We start from the raw sequence: 19,672 nt of genomic DNA on the forward strand, positions 1-19,672 counted from the left end.
AGGAGGGAGTGCAGTGAGGGGAGGAGAGAGTGGAAACGGGGTAGTAGTGAGGGAGAGAGTGAAGGAGACATGAGAGAAGGGAGACAAAGGGAGGACTGATGGAGTGAGTGAGAAGGGTTGTCTGAAAAAGATTTAGAAGGGATGGAGTGTGCGAGTCAATTTTTACTTACAGGAGCTTCCAAGGTTTCCCAGGATAGCACTGTCCCACACCACCAGGTGTTCACTCACCCAAAGGCTTCTGGGGACTCTGTCCGGGTGGAATTTTATGGAGACCTTATTACATAATGGTGATTAATGACATCACTTACCATGATGTTTGTGAACCTTGTATTGGCTACTGCCCAGGGTCACAGCATAGGGCTGTAAGTTCTAACCCTTTTATCACACGGTTAGGTCTAATGGCGACCATCATCCATCCCTATGTAATTTCTAAGAGTCACCTCATTCATTTAACAGAAACCTTTATCACTGTCAATTCTTAGGTAATTTTAGGAATTTGGTGAGCTATGAGTCAGGAACTATGGACAAAGACCAAATACATTTATTGTTGCTACTTTTTTTGTTTGTTTGTTTTTTACAGAGACAGAGAGTGAGTTAGAGAGAGGGGTAGACAGGGACAGACAGGAACGGAGAGAGATGAGAAGCATCAATCATTAGTTTTTCATTGCATGTTGCAACACCTTAGTTGTTCATTGATTGCTTTCTCATATGTGCCTTGACCATGGGCGGGCCTTCAGTAGACCGAGACCCCTTGCTGGAGCCAGCGACCTTGGGTCCAAGCTGGTGGGCTTTTCCTCAAACCAGATAAGCCCGCACTCAAGCTGGCGACCTTGGGGTCTTGAACCTGGGTCTTCTGCATCCCAGTCTGACGCTTTATCCACTGCGCCACCGCCTGGTCAGGCAATTGCTGCTGCTTTTTTTATAATAGCATTTTTAAAATTTTTATTAAATCGATTGGTAGAAAAGTTAGCATTGCGTGGAAAGAAAGTAGTAAAAAGACAGCAGGTAAGAGAGGAAACATCCAACCTCGACACTAGAAAATGAATCACATAAAAATGAGTTTGGTGTAGTTCTCTGCCCCACTCCAGGAAGAGCTTGTAAAAAAAGACTTTTGTAGAAGAAAGTAGGAAAAGTAAAAAAGAAGCAACTTCTCCAGTGTATTTAAATTTTCAAAATTTAAAGGTACTGGTTTCCCTGAAATACAGCAGAAGCAGAACAGGGAATCAGGTGTCATTCCTCTAAATCAGTGGTAGTCAACCTGGTCCCTACCGCCCACTAGTGAGCATTCCAGCTTTCATGGTGGGCGGTAGCGGAGCAACCAAAATATAAATAAAATGATAGATTTAACTATAATAAATTGTTTTTATAAAGATTCATTCTGCCAAACTTAGTGAAAATCTGACATAAAGTACTTGTTAAGTAATTATTATTATATGCTTTAACTTGCTGTAACTCTGCTTTATAAATTTTATAAAGTAAAGTTACTTCCCTACTTTATAAATCACCATTACTGTGGAACCGGTGGGCAGTTAGAAAATGTTACTACTAACAGAGATACAAAAGTGGGCGGTAGGTATATAAAGGTTGACTACCCCTGCTCTAAATGAAAGAATCTGAAAATGCTTATTGAAGATTTTATTTCACAGCTTGGAGGTGGCACCTGGTTGTTCAGAGCCATGATTAATGTGGTCCTGAAGCCAGCACATCCCAGGACATTCCCATCTCCACCACCCAGCACAGTGGTGGGCAGGGGTGAAACTGAACACTGTTCCTGTCTTCTAAACCTCAGGCTAATGAACGCTGATGTCAGGAGCAGTGCGAGCTGATTGGAGACATTACTAAGCCAAGTCCCTCTCCCACCCGGTCCCAGCAGCCAGGCTCCCAACCCCACCTGCGCTAGCCCCTGTCCTCAGCTCCCAGGCTTCTACTTGATCTTAAGTTCCACTCTCTGCACGAACTATTTCATTAAAGATAAAATAATACAGGACAGAAATACATTTTAACAGCTTTCAAAACAAATCAAACACATTTAAGCTTCAAAAATTAAAATTAGCCCTGGCCAGTTTGCTCAGTGGTAGAGCATCTGCCCGGCATGTGGATGTCCTGGGTTCAATTCCCGGTCAGGGCACACAGGAGAAGTGCCCATCTACTTCTCCACACCTTCCTCTCTCCTTTTTCTCTCTCTTCCCCTCCCACAGCCAAGGCTCCATGGGAGCAAAGTTAGCCCGGACACTGAGATGGCTCCATGGCCTCCACCTCAGTCACTGGAATGGCTCCCACCTCAACAGAGCAATACCCCAGATGGGCAGAGCCCTGGTGGACTTGCTGGGTAGATCCTGGTTGGGCGCATGCGGGAGTCTGTCTGACTGCCTCCCCACTTCTAACTTCAGAAAAATACAAAAAGAAAATTAACTAGAAAAGTGTTAACTTTGACTATGTCCCAAGAGAGGCTCCTGCAGACCCACCCGCCAGGGTGCCCTGTGGATGGGTCCTCATTGCAGAAATGTCCAAATACAGTTCTTATAATATCACCAACAGCGTAATTCTTTAATACTGTCTAGTTTGAGATCACAGAAACAATACCTCTGAGCACCGTCAGCACCCCGGTGCAGCCCTGCATGCTTATGACAAGGCAGCTTGTGTTCCTGTACACGTCTGCAGAGGGGACACGGAGCTACCTGCTGAGTGTTTTCCTTTATCTGTTCTGTATTACCATATGCTCCTCATTTCAGAATGAATAGTAGTATGCCATTTCAGGGATCAGTGACCTTCACGGATGTGACTGTGGACTTCACCCAGGAGGAATGGGAGCAGCTGGACCCGTCCCAGAGGATCCTGTACATGGACGTGATGCTGGAGAACTACAGCAACTTACTATCAGTGGGTGAGGACAGCCATCGGGGGGACTCGTGTTTACCTGGTCATGTGTCTGTCCCTTCTCAGTTACCAGAAATTATGAGCTTCTGAATTACTAAATGGTTGTCCTGGCCGGATAGTTCAGCTGGTTGGAGCATCATCCTGATGCACGGAGGTTGCTGGTTCGATCCCCAGTCAGGGCACATACAGGAACAGGTCAGTGTTCCTGTTTCTTTCTCTCTTAAATCAATAACTTTTTTTTTAAATCACACTTTAAAAATAAATAAGTTACTAAATGGTTTTGGCCTCCAGCTTCAGGTGTTAGAACTGAGAGAGGAGCTGCATTCTGTTAGCAAATTGTCTGGTGTTATCAAACCAGGTGGGATTTTTAAGTTGGAGCAACAGGCCTGACCTGTGGTGGCGCAGTGGATAGTCAACCTGGAACTCTGAGGTCGCCAGTTTGAAACCCTGAGCTTGCCTGGTCAAGGCACAGAGGGGAGTTTATGCTGCTTCCTCCTCCCCCCTTTTCTCTCTCTCCCCTCTCTCTTCTCTCTCTAAAAATGAATAAATTAAATCTAAAAAAAAAGAAAGTTATAAAAGCAACAGGAGTCATGACTGGCAAAGGTAGACTCACCCCTAGAACTTTCTAGGAAAACTGTGGAAGGAGGAGCACTAGAAATAATATCCCAAGGTTTATGAATGAGTTGGTACCTTTGACATATTGTTAGGACTTTTTTTTCAAATTCCCTACACCTTTAGAGATGGCTGCAAACCAGTGACCTGAGTGCCTTGGTTGTCCGAATGTTTTGTATTTTAGCTCACAGTCATTGGGGCAGTGGCCTCAGGGAAGTATTTTTCCAGTGCACAAGTCATGTTGTCCAGGATGCAGCTGGTCCCTGAAGCAGACAGCCTGCGGCTCACAAGGGCCAAAGACCAGTAATGCACAGAGGGCAGTGAGGCTGTCTGGGTAGAGCAGGGGTCCCCAAACTTTTTACACAGGGGGCCAGTTCACTGTCCCTCAGACCATTGGAGGGCCGGACTATAAAAAAAACTATGAACAAATCCCTATGCACACTGCACATATCTTATTTTAAAGTAAAAAAAAAAAAAAATGGGAACAAATACAATATTTAAAATAAAGAACAAGGAAATTTAAATCAACCAACTGACCAGTATTTCAATGGGAACTATGCTCCTCTCACTGACCACCAATGAAAGAGGTGCCCCTTCTGGATAAATGGCCTCAGGGGGCCGCATGTAGCCCGCAGGCCGTAGTTTGGGGACCCCTGGGGTAGAGGCTGGGTAAGTTTCTTAAGATCCCTTCCAATTACAGTAAGGATAAGGTTGGCTGGGGAAGAAGGTAAGCATGTTAAAAGAGAAAAAATAAAATATAATGATGAAAACACATTCTCTCTCCAAAAACTTGAATAGCAGCATTGAGTCTATCAAAAGGATCATGGCTTCTTGGATCAATTGTACATTTCCTACAGAATATATGAGTTTCTGGATTTTGCCATTCATTTATAAAAGTCTTATTTTAAAACAGCAATTTTTGACCTTTTTTATCTCATGGCACACATAAACTAATTACTAAAATTCTACAGCATACCAAAAAATATATTTTTGCCAGTCTGAGAAAAAAAATAGGTCTAATTTTGATTCATTCACACAGGATGGCTGTTGTTGTGCTGACTGTTGTCATTTTTAAATTTGATAGTCTAAGGGAAAAAGGTCAGTGTCCCCTACTAAATAGTCAAGGGTAGTGCATGTTTTAAAAATTCTTGTGGCACACCAGTTAAAAAATCACAGCTCTAGGGATTTGGAGCTCTGCAATAGGACAGTCTCTGCAAAACTGAGAAATGCTGCAGTAGGGGGTAGGGAGGCGCGTGGTGGGTGTGTGGAGGGGAGGGGAGAGCCTAGAGGCAGGAGAGGAGCTGCTGGCCACCACAGTCATTCAGGCAGAGTCGGGTTGCTGATCTCCAGTCTGCCTATGTCTTCTTCTTTAACGTGTCCATGCCGACCCTCCTGTCCCTGGGTTGCCAGCCTCCCCACGTCATGTTTCCTGTTTGCTACCCTTAGTTTTCATTTCACTTACCCCCCTTTTAAGGTCACTTTATAATCTGGCAGTGCTATTCATATTCATTGTCAGTTTCTCCCTTTTTTTTTTGACCACAGGCTTTTTCTTTCAAAGTTTAAGAGCTAGGAAAAATTTGCAATGGGGACCTTTTTTTTTTCTGAGAGAGAGACAGGAACATTGAGCTGCTCCTGTATCTGCTCTGACCAGGGATTGAACCGGCAACCTCTGCACTCCCAGACACGCTCCTGGGGACTTTTTAATAATGGCAGACTGGGTCTCACACTAAAACGTCAGCCCCACAGTGGGACACGTGGCGGCGGCGCATCCTCCATGCTAGTGAGGGGCTGACCGTGTTTCCTGTGCTCCCCTAGAGGTGTGGAAGGCTGATGCGCAGGCACAGACGGAGCACGGGCACCCCGAGGAGCAGGTGGGGCCGTTCATCATCTTTAAGAACCAAACCCCAATTGAGGACAGAAGTGACCTCTTTGGAAAATCATTCAATCTGAGCACCGACTTTGTTTCTTTAAGACAAGTGCCCTATAAATACGACTTATATGAGAGAACTTTGAAATATAGTTCAGACTTCCTTAACAGTAATAGCTATATAAGGAAGCACGCTGATGAGTATAATGGATTTGGAAAAGCACTTCTCTATCTAAAGCAAGAGAAAACCCATACCGGAATGGAATTTGCTGAATATAACAAAAGTGGAAGAGCCTTCGGCCACAAAGAAGCCATTTTTAAACATCAGAAAATTAGAAATTTGGTACAGCCTTTCATTTGTAATTACTGTGACAAGGCTTTCTCCTTTAAGTCACTCCTTGTGAGCCATAAGAGAATACATACTGGAGAAAAACCTTATGAATGTAACGTATGCAAGAAAACCTTCTCCCATAAGGCAAACCTCATTAAACATCAGAGAATTCATACTGGGGAGAAACCCTTTGAATGTCTGGAATGTGGAAAAGCTTTCACCCACCAGTCAAACCTCATCGTACACCAGAGGGCACACATGGACAAGAAGCCATACGAATGCAGTGACTGTGGCAAGACGTTTGCCCAGAAGTTTGAGCTCACGACACACCAGAGAATTCATACAGGGGAGCGACCCTATGAGTGTAATGAATGTGCAAAAACCTTCTTCAAGAAATCAAACCTCATTATCCATCAGAAAATTCACACGGGGGAGAAACGCTATGAGTGCAGCGAGTGTGGGAAATCCTTTATCCAGAACTCGCAACTCATCATACACATGAGGACTCACACAGGGGAGAAGCCCTACGAGTGTACGGAATGCGGCAAAACATTCAGCCAGCGGTCAACTCTGAGGCTCCACTTGCGAATCCACACGGGAGAGAAACCATATGAGTGTTCTCAGTGTGGGAAGGCCTTCAGCCGGAAGTCCCGGCTCAGTGTCCACCTACGAGTTCACATAAGTGACAAAGCCTGAGACTGCAACCAGGTCACACTGTGCAAAACCCTTCCACCAGAGCCCTCCCAGTGGGAAGAACCCCCCTAAGGTACTGAAGGAGCTTGGGAATTCATACTAAGCTGCAGTTAGCTCAAAAATGTGTACCACAGGGTCCCCTGAGATCATATACTGAGATTTAGATGTGATACCCAACTAAAGAATACATATCAGAATATATCCAATTGTAAATAGACGTACTCAACTATATTGCATTGAGCTTTTTAACATCTTGAGTGAATTATTCAAGAATGAAATAGTCTAGGAAGCAGCAGAAAGGATCTATAGACAGTACCTAGGAATTTAGTGATTGTATGTGTGATTATGCGACAAAAAATGCAAAAATATATTTTAGGCCTGACCGGGCGGTGGCGCAGTGGATAGAGCATCAGACTGGGATGCAGAGGACCCAGGTTCAAGACCCCGAGGTCGCCAGCTTGAGCGCAGGCTCATCTGGTTTGAGCAAAGTTCACCAGCTTGGACCCAAGGTCGCTGGCTTGAGCAAGGGGTTACTCGGTCTGCTGAAGGCCCAGTCAAGGCACATATGAGAAAACAATCACTGAACAAATAAGGTGTTGCAACGCACAACGAAAAACTAATGATTAATGCTTTTCAACTATCTGTCCCTGTCTATCCCTCTCTCTGACTTTCTCTCTGTCTCTGTAAAAAAATTAAAAACGTGTTTAAAAAAAAATACATATTTTAGATCTGCACATGTGAATTGAGCAGTCATTGGAAGTTTGAAATTCTTGTCCTCTGTAATAATTAGGACACATCAGACAAGATTTTCCATATTAAATATCACGCATGTTCTTCTCAGTCTCTCTATAACTCAGTATGCATTCCAGATGAAATATGGAACAGAGTCTAAAGTAGCATGTAACACGTTTCTCCTTTGTGTGCTGGTGTCGGAAGTCGGTGTAACCATTGTTACTGAGCAGCTGCTTTCTAAACGGAAAGCAATGTTCAAGTTTTAACCTGCTCTGGGCTTGCTGAAGTTTTAGGAACATTACAGAAATATGCAGATCAGGTAATTAAGAGGAGGCAGCTGTGGGCTGTTAGTGTGCAAAGGCTGTACGGAATAATGTAAGATGGAAATGGGCTACGGAGACCGTCCACCTGGACCTGCTGCTGTCATTTTGCAGCAGCTGACATGTCAGTTACCAGTGGTTGTATAACCCAGAAACCACCTGCATTTTTGTGTGTTTTGTTCCTATTTTATATGAATTGTCTTGTAAGAAACGGTAGGTGTGTGTGTGTAGTGCACAAATGTTAGTTAACTTTCAGAGACTTTAAAAGGAAAAATAATTTAAGAAACTGTCACATGTCTTATTGCTGTTTTTTCATTTCCATGTGAATAGTCCTTAGTTTTTGCAGTGTTCTGTGTAGGGAGGCATTTCTGCTTTCCTAAGTTCTATCATCAACCTCAAGCATTTCCCTTTGGAATCTGACTTAGCATAAGCTATACCTTTTCTTTAAAGGTTCACAAGCAGCTTTATAAATCACTCCATATATTTTTTAACCTACAAAAATTTATCTTTGCATAACTCAGATATACCATTTTAGGCTTGATTTAAGATTCATAAGTTTCTTTACTGTCAGTCACATATCATGCACTAGAATTGTAAATGGAAACCAGGACTGGCTTTTTAAATTAATTCTTGAAGACCCTTGACATGCTGTGACTATATGAATATGACTGACTTGATGAACAAATTTACTGGAACATCCATCATTCACTAAGTCTTTTTAAGTTGTCGTCTGATCTGCTAACAGCAAGGAAGCAGAGGAGATTAATTTTACCCTCTGCTGTCAGAATGTAAATTGTGACAGCCTCCTTGGAAATCACTGTGACTGTCTTAACATTAAGAAAATATATACTCTCCAACCCAGCAGTCCCATTTTTGGGAACCTATCCCTAAGCAAAAAAAATAAAGTGCCAGTACTTAAGGTTCTGTTCATCAATGTATATTGTATTTTTTGGTGAGGACAGAAGGAAACTGTAAATAGCCATCGGTGAGGGAATGACTGAATAAACTGTGGCAGAAACATACCATGGACGATGGGGTCCACAGAAAATGTAGGAGCAACACCTCCAGGCAGAGGAGGGTAGCAAGAGGAGAGTATATACCAAATTACGTATATACCAGATTTTGTAAAATAAAGATTTAAGAACTGTATGTGTGGGTGTATTTGTTTTTTGGGGTTTTTTTAATTTTAATTTATTGTGTTAACATGGATTCAAGTGTCTCACTGAATATAACTCCCTCACCCCCCACCCCCACCCCCGTGACCCTGTTTATACCTCCATTACCCCCCCCAACTCCCTCCCCCTTCCCTCTAGGACTTGCTGTCTTGTTATCTGTATCTATGTGTTATGTATATATAATTTCACTAATCCCTTCACCTTCTCTGATCCCATCCCCTCATTCCCCTTCCCTCTGACAGCTGTCCCTCTGGTCCCTGTGACCCTGCTTTTGTGTGGGTGCATTTATATATGACTATGGGCCTGGAGAATAGAATTCCCCTAAGTCAAAAATATAATTGCCATTAATTCCAGTGGAAAAATTTTTATGCATTTCTTAGTCCCTAAATTAACACTCATTTATACAAAACCACCATACCCCATTAAAATGGACAGTTTGTTAAATAGCATTAGTTAACATAGAGTGACAAGGCAGGCTCTAGCTCACGTGGCTGTGTTGAACACTTGAGCCTAGGTTCTCAATGGGAACCATATTTGACATTAATTTTTTTTTTCTTTTTCTTTTTGCATTTTTCTGAAGCTGGAAACAGGGAGAGACAGTCAGACAGACTCCCGCATGCGTCCGACCGGGATATACCTGGCACGCCCACCATGGGGCGACGCTCTGCCCACCAGGGGGCAATGCTCTGCCCATCCTGGGCGTCGCCATGTTGCGACCAGAGCCACTCTAGCACCTGGGGCAGAGGCCACAGAGCCATCCCCAGCGCCCGGGCCATCTTTGCTCCAATGGAGCCTTGGCTGCGGGAGGGGAAGAGAGAGACAGAGAGGAAGGCGCGGCGGAGGGGTGGAGAAGCAAATGGGCGCTTCTCCTATGTGCCCTGGCCGGGAATCGAACCCGGGTCCTCTGCACGCTAGGCCGACGCTCTACCGCTGAGCCAACCAGCCAGGGCTGACATTAATTTTTTTACTCAGTGGCAACTTTATGTACAAAAAGGAAAAACAGCAAAGATGGGAAAAACAAAAATGTCAAGGCATGCCAAGGTTACTATTACTATAAATTATAAATTACAAATGCTTTGCCTGACCAGGTGGTGGCGCAATGGAAAGCATCAGACTGGGACACAGAGGACCCAGGTTCGAGACCCCAAGGTCGCCGGCTTGAGCGCAGGCTCATCCATCTTGAGTGTGGGATCATAGACATGACCTCATGGTCTCTGGCTTGAGCAAGGGATCACTTGTTTTGCTGTGACCCCCAGTCAAAGCACATATGAGAAAGCAGTCAATGAACAACTAAGGAATCACAATGAAGAATTGATGCTTCTCATCTCTCTTCCTGTCTGTCCCTATCTGTCCCTCTGTCTCTGTCACAAAAAAACACACAAAAAACAAACCAATTACAAATGCTTTGAGAAAACATGTTACAACTGCAAAGGTGACCACAGGGAAGACTGTCCCTTCGTGAGGTTTGCCAAGGCCCTAGAAATTCAGGTCAGAACCTCTAATTTTTTTTTCAGTGTCTTGTAATCATAAACCATACTGGTTTTATATGAAACTCCTTCTAAAGACAGATTGATACAGCCTGACCGTAAGACTGTTTCATTTATCCTCAGCGGGCCGGGAGGTGGGGGTTATTGCTCTGGGGAGCAGCAAGCCAAGGGGAGCCGGTTTGCACAAAGTTCCCGCTAGCAGGGGCGTTTCCAGGCTCAGACGTCGACCTCTCTGACCCTGGAGCCCACACCTGCTGCTCTTGGCCCTGAGACCTGTTTTTATTTTTTATTCCACTGACATCTTCATTTTGAGATTTTTCTTTCCATTTTTATAACTGAAGTGCTTAAGTGTTTTGACATTTTCACATTGTTCTATGCTTTATAAATCTTAAATTGGGGATTATCTAATTGGTATAAATCTAATTGGTAAATCTGAGGACTTGTCAATCATATGGGGGATAAGGTGACAGGACTTGAGGCAGGAGGCACAAAGCTCGCAAAGACATGGAAGTGTGCCATCCGGTCCTGGGAGGGAGGGAACAGCTGAAGGTTCTGTCCCAGCCACCCCTGCCATCTCCCGTCACAGTGACCACCCTTGGCTCTACTGTCCTCATGCTCTTCAGCTTAGTGAACAACACAGCCCTGTTCTCACCTGCCTGCCTCAGAAGTCAGGAGTCTGTGCCACCCCCAGGCCTTTCTGGCTCAACTGGTTACCTGTCTAGTCTTGTTGGCCAAAGTACAGCAGCTTCTTGGTCTTCATTTACTGTGACTGCACCCGGTCTGTGGTCTGGTGGTTTTGAAGAGGAAAACTCCTATCGCTCATCCTGCCGAGCCGCAGTTCATGGCACACATCTGGGACCCTGCTGCCTCATTTTTGAGCTCTTAGCTCATTGTTGGTGACCTCCTTGCACTCGGGTCTTATCTCCCCCTTTCCTCAGAGAGGGGCTGCCCTTCAACCTCAGACACACATTTGAATCATGTTGTGTGTAACACGCATTTGAACAAAGGAGAATCTACCTCTCCCAGTTTTATAAGGACTGTCAGGTTATTAAAATACAGCGATAGCCCTGGCCGGTTGGCTCAGCAGTAGAGCGTCGGCCTAGCGTGCGGAGGACCCGGGTTCGATTCCCGGCCAGGGCACACAGGAGAAGCGCCCATTTGCTTCTCCACCCCTCCGCCGCGCTTTCCTCTCTGTCTTTCTCTTCCCCTCCCGCAGCCAAGGCTCCATTGGAGCAAAGATGGCCCGGGCGCTGGGGATGGCTCTGTGGCCTCTGCCTCAGGCGCTAGAGTGGCTCTGGTCGCCAACATGGCGACGCCCCGGAGGGGCAGAGCATCGCCCCCTGGTGGGCAGAGCGTCGCCCCGGGTGGATCCCGGTCGGGCGCATGCGGGAGTCTGTCTGACTGTCTCTCCCTGTTTCCAGCTTCAGAAAAATGAAAAAAAAAAAAAAATACAGCGATAAACCAAAGTACACCTATCGAGGTTAGGGGACTTGCGAAAGAACCCAGAGGTGGGTACTGAAGGACTCAAGTTATCGGAGAGTACAGGGAGCACAAAACCCCTGAGAAGCCAGACCATGGCTGTTGACAACCATGGCAGTGGACGTGGGGACATTCTTTCATTCTAAAATGACATCTTGAGCACTGATGAGGGAGCAGGCATGGTCAGCTGCTACAGATACTGTGGGGAATAGATTACATTATGACAGCAGCTAGTGCCCACGGGTGTTTACATGTTAGGGGTGCATCCCAGGAGCAGAAGACAGGCTACATGATGAAGCAGGAAATGCAAGGCTGAGCCTGTCCCTGTGAGAAAAATGTGAAGCCACCAGAGTAGCATCTTCTCCTTTTTAAAAAGTACATGAGCCCAATGCTAACTGGAAGGAGAATTTGGGTAGAGTCACCCACAAACAGAAACCCCCACCCAAGAAAAGCCTGAGGTTTTGCCAATTCAAAGCTCCCATTTCAGTTGCTTTCAACCCAACTCGCAGACAGCAATCAAGTGCTTCCTACTTGCTTCTCTCCTTTACTGAGTGCTGACAATTAGTAACAAATCGCCTCGCAAGGACCCTTGTTCACTTGAATTCCTTCTGCTTCCCTAGGTCTTCTAGTGTCTTTTGGTGTTTGCCCCATTTGTCCAGGAACTGAGCATTACCCAACCCCACCTCGAAACTCCGGAATTCTGCACCCAGAAAACATTGAGTAACTGCAGGTTGTCTATGGATAGGGTCAACATCGGCACTTCCGCTTGTTGGATCGATGCTGAACATGAGAAGTCATCAGAGAGGCCTGTGTCCCTATAGTTTGTTGAGGCCAAGTGAGAAAAGGAGGGGCAGCAGATAGGGGTTGATGCCTCTTATGAAAATAGAGGAAGAAGATAGAGGTGTGGGGAGTCTTGTTGTGACAGGGAGGATGCATTTGAAGGTGGAAGGAGGCCTCTGGGACTGTGGCCTCAGCTCACTCTGCTCAGAACAATAAAGCCAGACTGTGTCTGTGATGCGGACAAGGCTAGGGGCAGGCCTCAGACTGGCTGTGCTCAGCTGGCTTGGCCCAGGAGCAGCCTGAAGAATAGGCACAGGCCTGGGCAAAGAAGGGGCAGCCTGCTGAGACATACACTGTTATTGATGAGCAGGCCATCTAGAGCAATGGGAAGTCAACAGCGATAGAAACGCAAACTCAAGCTAGTGAGGATGCTCAATATGGTTCCCCTGTGGCCACAGGAGTTCAAACACTAGTAAAAACATTTACAACTAGCAGTGGTAATAGTACCCACAATATTATTATTGATGATGGTTTATTAATATTGCTTGTTCTGCTCTAGGCAGTGTGCTGCCACTATATGCATCAATAGTTCAACAGTCGGCCCTGGCCGGTTGGCTCAGTGGTAGAGCGTCGGCCTGGCGTGCAGAAGTCCCGGGTTTGATTCCCGGCCAAGGCACACAGGAGAAGCGCCCAGCTGCTTCTCCACCCCTCCCCCTCTCCTTCCTCTCTGTCTCTCTCTTCCCCTCCTGCAGCGAGGCTCCATTGGAGCAAAGATGGCCCAGGCGCTGGGGATGGCTCCTTGGCCTCTGCCCCAGGCACTAGAGTGGCTCTGGTCGCAACAGAGCGACGCCCCGGAGGGGCAGAACATCGCCCCCTGGTGGGCGTGCTGGGTGGATCCCGTCGGGCGCATGTAGGAGTCTGTCTGTCTCTCCCCGTTTCCAGCTTCAGAAAAATACAAAAAAAAAAAAAATAGTTCAACAGTCAAATAACCCAAGAGGTAAGTTTATTATTCTTGTGTATAAATGAAGAAAGGTTCAGAGAGGCTAAGGGATTTGCTCAAGTTACATGAAGTGGTACAATACATAAGGGTATGAAAAGTTAAGGTTGTATATTGTAATCTAGGGCAACAACTGAAAAAACTCACAGAAAGAGGTGTATCTAAAAAGCCAATAAGTAAGTTAAAAAGGAATTCTAAAAATGTTTTTGACCCAAAAGAAAGCAAGAAAGGAGGAACAAAGAAAAGGGAGGCAGGGAGGAGAAAAACAAACAGAAAACAAATAGTAAATGATTGACCTAAAATCCACCTACATAATAAAGGCAGAAATTGTCAAGTGGATTTTTTGAAAGCAAGAACTATGCTGTAAGAATCTTTTTAAAATTTTTATTTTTTTTAGGGAGAGAGAAAAGCATCAACTTATAGTTGCTGCACTTCATTGATTGCTTCTCCTACATGCCTTAACTCTGGGCGCCGGGGGGGGGCATTCCAGCTGAGCCAGTGACCCCTTGCTCAAACCAGCAACCTTGGGTTCAAGCCAGAAACCTTGAGCTTTAAGCCAGCGATATTTGAACTCAAGCCAGTGACAATGGGGTCATCTCGATGATCTCACATTCAAGCTAGTGACCTCAGGGTTTCGAACCTGGGACCTAAGCATCCCCGGTCAATGCTCTATCCACTGCCACCACCAGTCAGTTATCATTTTACACATAAAGACACAGATGGATGGGGAAAATATACATGTAACCAGTGAACATAAGAGGCTTGGCAAGGCACTATTAATATCAGATAAAAGTAGACTTAAAGACAGTGCTACCAGAAGTAAAGGGTAACCATGCTTATAAAAGGGGTCAACTGAAAAAGACAAATGTGCCTAATAACAGTTTTAAAATAGAAAAAGCAAAAATAGATTTAAATGAAGAAAAGACAAGCCCATGAGCATAGTTGGAAATCTTGGGCTTCCTGGTGGGACCTGCGAATGGACACTGGTGACTTTTCCTACTCCATCAAATGGTAAACACTCATCAATACCAACTTACACATGGCATGAAAAGCCTCGCCTGTCATTACAAGTATGAGACAGGAGTCAGTAGGCCCATTTAACCAGTACTTACTCCTGCCACTAATGAATGGTGCTTCACCACTACTATGGAAACCTCAATGCTTAGGTTCCCCCATTGAGGCTTCAATTTCAAGTATTATAGAACTTACAGTGGACCCAAGGAGTGTCCTTCACAGTTACTGACCTAGCTAATATACTCTATTCCGTTCCCACAGTGGAAGAATCCCAGGACCAATGTGCTTTCTTTTTTTCTTTTTTTTTCTTTTTTTTTTTTAAGAGCCGGGGAGATAGACTCGCATGCACCCTGAACGGGATCCACCCAGCAACCCATCTGGGACTGATGTTCGAATCAACCGACCCACTGGCTGTGGGAGAGGAAGAGGGAGGGGAGGGGGAGAGAAGCAGATGGTGGCTTCTCCTGTGTGCCCTGACTGGGAATTGAACCCTGGAAATCCATATGCTGGGCCTACACTCTATCCACTGAGCCAGCCGGCCAGGGCCCCAATGTGTTTTTATTTTGAAGGGACTTATTACATATTTATGTGGCACACAGTAGAATATTTAAACGGCCTTGCAATTGCATGTGCACTTTGCCACCTGGATTTAAATATCTTACAATTGGAAAAGTGCCATTTTGGGCATTACTGTATATTGACATTATGCTGAGGGGTCCCTCTGAGGAAACAATACAGGCAGGTTTGTGCTCTCTCTTGAAGCACTTAGACCAACTCGACTGCTCAGTTGCCCCTTACAGGATCCAAGTTCTACCTTCATCTGTCAAATTTGGGCATGATCTGGTCCTCTAAGGGCTGAGAAACTCCAAGTCAAAATATCAATTACCATTAAACCACCCACTATACTCAGGCATAACACACATAAGGACTTTTTATGTTCTGGAAGCAACACATGCCTCATCTCACTAGTTCTTTGTCCTGTATACACAATTGCATCATATCTGCCACCTCCCATCCCCATGTGCAACTTGGGAGCTGCCCACAGGCAACCCAGCAAGCTGACCAAAGATGAGTGTCTGGCTTTCTCTATGGTTTTGGACTAAGCACCTACTCCCACTGTCAGCCCGATATACTTCCATTGAGAGTCAGCTTTTAGCATTCTATTTGGCTTGCCCCAAAATAGCCCACAATGGTATATTGATTACTTGGTTAAAGTTATTTGACTTCGGTCAAGATGGTGGTATAGGTAAATGCCGGACTTGAATCCTCCCACAACCACACCGAAATTACAACTAAACTATAGAACAACCATCATTCAAAACCTGAAATCTAGCTGACTGGAGGCCCTACAACTAGGGATTTAAAGAAGAAGCCACCTTGAGACGGGCAGGAGGGGCAGAGACTCAGAATGGGAGAATGGGCTGGTCCCACAGCCATGTGTGGCAGATAAAAATTGGGAAGGTTCTGTCTACTGTGGAGGCTCCCCCTGAGGAGTGAGGGGGCCCCACTCAGGGTTCTAGAGCCAGAAAGAGAAGTCCCCATCAGTCTGGATGTAAAACCAGTAGGGATTGTGACTGAGACAGGAGGGCTGTGCATGGACCTCTTTGGACTCACTGATCTGAGCTCAAGCACTGGGCAACAGCTTAAAAGGAACAAGACACATATGGGAGGAACCAGATTGAAATGAAGGCAAGAGCTGGCGAGCAGCTTTCTGGCAGACTAAACTGTTGGCATAGGCCATTGTTCCTTTTCTAAGACCCCCCCCCCCAAACACACACACAGAGCTGGCAGACAGGCATCATATCTGAGTCTCTATCAACCTGGCTCACACTGTTTGCCCTGCCCTGGTAACCCTGAGACCCTACCCACCCAACTTGCAGCCCACCCAAGCCATTTCCAATGCCTTTTCCATACAAATGCCCTCTCGGCTCATACCTTGGACTTTCCTAAAATCTTTCAGACAAGCAGCATCCAGGCCTCTGTGTACCACACACCTCTTGGTAAGTGGCTCCAGGCCTGGCACTAGTGGCAGCCAGCCTTGGTTCACAGCTTGTCCTCTCCTGGCACCTTCCAGCCTGGCACGTAGCAGCCAGCTGCACAGCAAGCTGGAGCTTGTGCCAGGTGACCTCTCGCAGAGCACAGGTCGTGGCTGACTTTGCACATCCCAGGAGGCCCCAGAGTCAGTGCACCTGGTGGACAGCTTCAGATCATGACAGATAACAACCCTACCACTTCCATGAGCAACACATTCAAGGAGTGGACTCAGTGAGCACCAGAGCTCCACTGAAGCAAGTCCTACTCCATAGGGTTGACTTCTGCACAGCAGCTCCTTCACTATAGTCACAGCTAGTCCTCACAGCAGATTGGCCTGGGGGTCAGTCCCTCCCAGTGATGCCAGCAGCACCAAGGCTCAACTACAACAGAAGAGTGCACACAGCCCACACTGGGGTGCACCTGGAACACCCAGCTCGGGTGACAGGAGGCTATGCCATTATGCCCTACAGGACACCTACTACCCAAGGCCATTCTACCAAGTCTGGGAGACATAGCAGTTCCACCTAACACATAGAAACAAACATAGGGGAGAAGCCAAAATGAGAAAACAAACATGTCCCAGATGAAAGAACAGGAGAAATCTCCAGAAAAATAACTAAATAACAGAGTGACATCAGAGAAATGGCGCCATGAGGAGCACTACCAATTAAATCTCCCCCAAATTTCAACAAATTCTTCAACCAGAGACAGAAAAATCTATCCTTGGAGCATCTGGAAGTCCTATACACTGAAAACGAAGTGCTATCAACAAAACCACCCTCAGATGCCATTATGGAAAAGGAAGTAGAATATCATGGATACAAAAGACAGAGATGTAGCACAGATAGGTGAGGAAAAATCTATGGAGAAAAAATTTAATATATTGGAAACCTTGGAGCTAAATGACAGAAAATTTAAAATAGAAATCCTAAAAATACTCAAGAGATATACAAGAAAACAGGCAATTTAGGGAGCTCAGAAAACAACTCAATGAACACAAATAATATGTTACCAAGGAAATTGAAACTATAAAAACAAACAGAGATGAAAAACTCAATTCATGAACTGAAAAACGAGGTAACAAGCTTAGCTAATAGAACAGGCCAGATAAAAGGTAGAATTAGTGACATAGAAAACAAGCAACTTGAGGCACAACAAAGAGAAGAGAGAGAGAGACTCAAAAATTTTTTTAAATGAGAAACCCCTACAGGAACTGTCTGACTCCATCAAAAAGAATAACATAAGAATAGGTATATCAGAGGGAGAAGAGAGAGAAAATGGAATGGAGAACATATTTAAACAAATAATAGATGAGAACTTCCAATCCTGTGGAAAGAACTAAAGCCTCAAATTCAAGAAGCAAACAGAGTTTTCTTAACCCCAACAAACCTACTCCAAGACACATCATAATGAAATTGGAACAAACCAATGACAGAGGAAAAATTCTCAAGGCAGCCAGGGAAAAGAAGAATACAACATATAAAGGAAGGCCTATTAGATTATCATCGGATTTCTCAGCAGAAACTCTACAAGCTAGAAGAGAGTGGACCCCAATATTTAAAGTCCTGAAAGAGAGAAACTTTCAGCCAAGAATACTATACCCATCAAAGCTATCCTCCAAATACAAAGGAGAAATAAAAACATTCACAGATACAGAAAAGATGAGGGAATTTTTTATCAGAAAACCCCCACTCCAGGAAATACTAAGGGGGTTTTCCAACCAGATACAAAGAACAAAACAAAACCACAAGTAAAAGCTCCACCAAGAACACAATAAAACCAAATTTAAACTGTGACAAAAAAGGGGGGGGAGAGGATAGAGATTAATAGTAGCAAAGGATGATGGAGTGCAGAAGCACTCATAAGATAGTGTACTACAATGAACATGGTAGGTACCCTTTTCATTACTCAATGGTAACCACCCTTGAAAAAACTACCACAGAAGCACATGACTTAAAAAAGGTAGCAACAGAGGAAAGAAGTATGGAATACAACCAAACAAAAACAAATGCTAGAAAAACAAAAGAGAAGAATCAAACAAGATACAAAACTAACAGAAAGCAATTTATAAAATGGCAATAGGGAACCTCCAAGTGTCAATAATTATACTAAATGTAAATGGATTAAACTCACCAATAAAAAGACACAGAGTAGCAGAATGGATTAAAAAAGAAAATCCAACTGTATGCTGCCTACAAGAAATACATCTAAGCAACAAGGATAAAAACAAATTCAAAGTGAAAGGCTGGAAAACAATACTCCAAGCAAATAACATCCAAAAAGAAAAGCAGGTGTAGCAATACTCATATCTAATAATGCTGACTACAAGACAGAAAAAGTAGAGACAAAAATGGTCATTTCATAATGATTAAGGGGACACTGAATCAAGAATACATAACAATTCTTAATATATATGCACCAAACCAAGGAGCACCAAAATATATAAGACAGCTACTTACTGACCTAAAAACAAAAACTGACAAAAATACAATCATGCCCTGGCCGGTTGGCTCAGTGGTAGAGCATCGGCCTGGCGTGCAGAAGTCCCGGGTTCGATTCTCGGCCAGGGCACACAGGAGAAGCGCCCATCTGCTTCTCCACCCCTCCCCCTCTCCTTCCTCTCTGTCTCTCTCTTCCCTTCCTGCAGCCGAGGCTCCATTGGAGCAAAGATGGCCCGGGCGCTGGGGATGGCTCCTTGGCCTCTGCCCCAGGCGCTAGAGTGGCTCTGGTCACGACAGAGTGATGCCCCGGAGGGGCAGAGCATCGCCTCCTGGTGGGCGGAGCATTGCCCCTGGTGGGCGTGCCGGGTGGATCCTGGTCGGGCGCATGCGTGAGTCTGTCTGACTGTCTCTCCCCATTTCCAGCTTCAGAAAAATACAAAAAAAAATACAATCATACTTGGAGACCTCAATACACTGCTGACGGCTCTAGATCGTTCATCGAAACAGAAAATCAATAAAGATATATTGGCCTTAAACAAAACACTAGAGCACCTGCATATGATAGACATCTACAGGACATTTCATCCCAAAGTGACTGAGTATACTTTTTTCTCCAGTGTACATGGATCATTCTCAAGAATTGACCATATGTTGGGCCACAAAAACCACATCAGCAAATTCAGAAAAATTGAAGTTGTACCAAGCATATTTTCTGATCATAAAGCCTTGAAACTAGAATTCAACTGCAAAAGGAAAAAAACCTAAAAAAAAATGTGGAAACTAAACAACATACTTTAAAAAAATGAATGGGTCAAAGAAGAAATAAGCACAGA

At 44.8% G+C, this 19,672-nt stretch overlaps 1 protein-coding gene across 9 annotated transcripts in view; it reads left to right on the top strand.

The window, feature by feature from the left end:
- Window positions 1-8,581, top strand: part of ZFP1 (ZFP1 zinc finger protein) — a 54,975-nt gene extending 46,394 nt beyond the window's left edge. For 5 of the 9 annotated variants that reach the window (XM_066243028.1, XM_066243030.1, XM_066243029.1 and 2 more), the window contains 2 exons: window positions 2,758-2,884; window positions 5,305-8,581. In XM_066243028.1, coding sequence (XP_066099125.1) covers window positions 2,758-2,884; window positions 5,305-6,383 — 1,206 coding nt within the window. In that variant the 3' untranslated portion in view covers window positions 6,384-8,581. Of the gene's footprint in view, window positions 1-2,732; window positions 2,885-5,304 lie in introns of all 9 variants that reach the window. The other 4 variants (XM_066243033.1, XM_066243024.1, XM_066243025.1 and 1 more) reach the window with 2 other exon arrangements.
- Window positions 8,582-19,672: the final 11,091 nt, after the last annotated feature.

This window comes from Saccopteryx bilineata, chromosome 9 (genome assembly GCF_036850765.1).
Source record: "Saccopteryx bilineata isolate mSacBil1 chromosome 9, mSacBil1_pri_phased_curated, whole genome shotgun sequence".
Lineage (NCBI taxonomy): Eukaryota > Metazoa > Chordata > Mammalia > Chiroptera > Emballonuridae > Saccopteryx > Saccopteryx bilineata.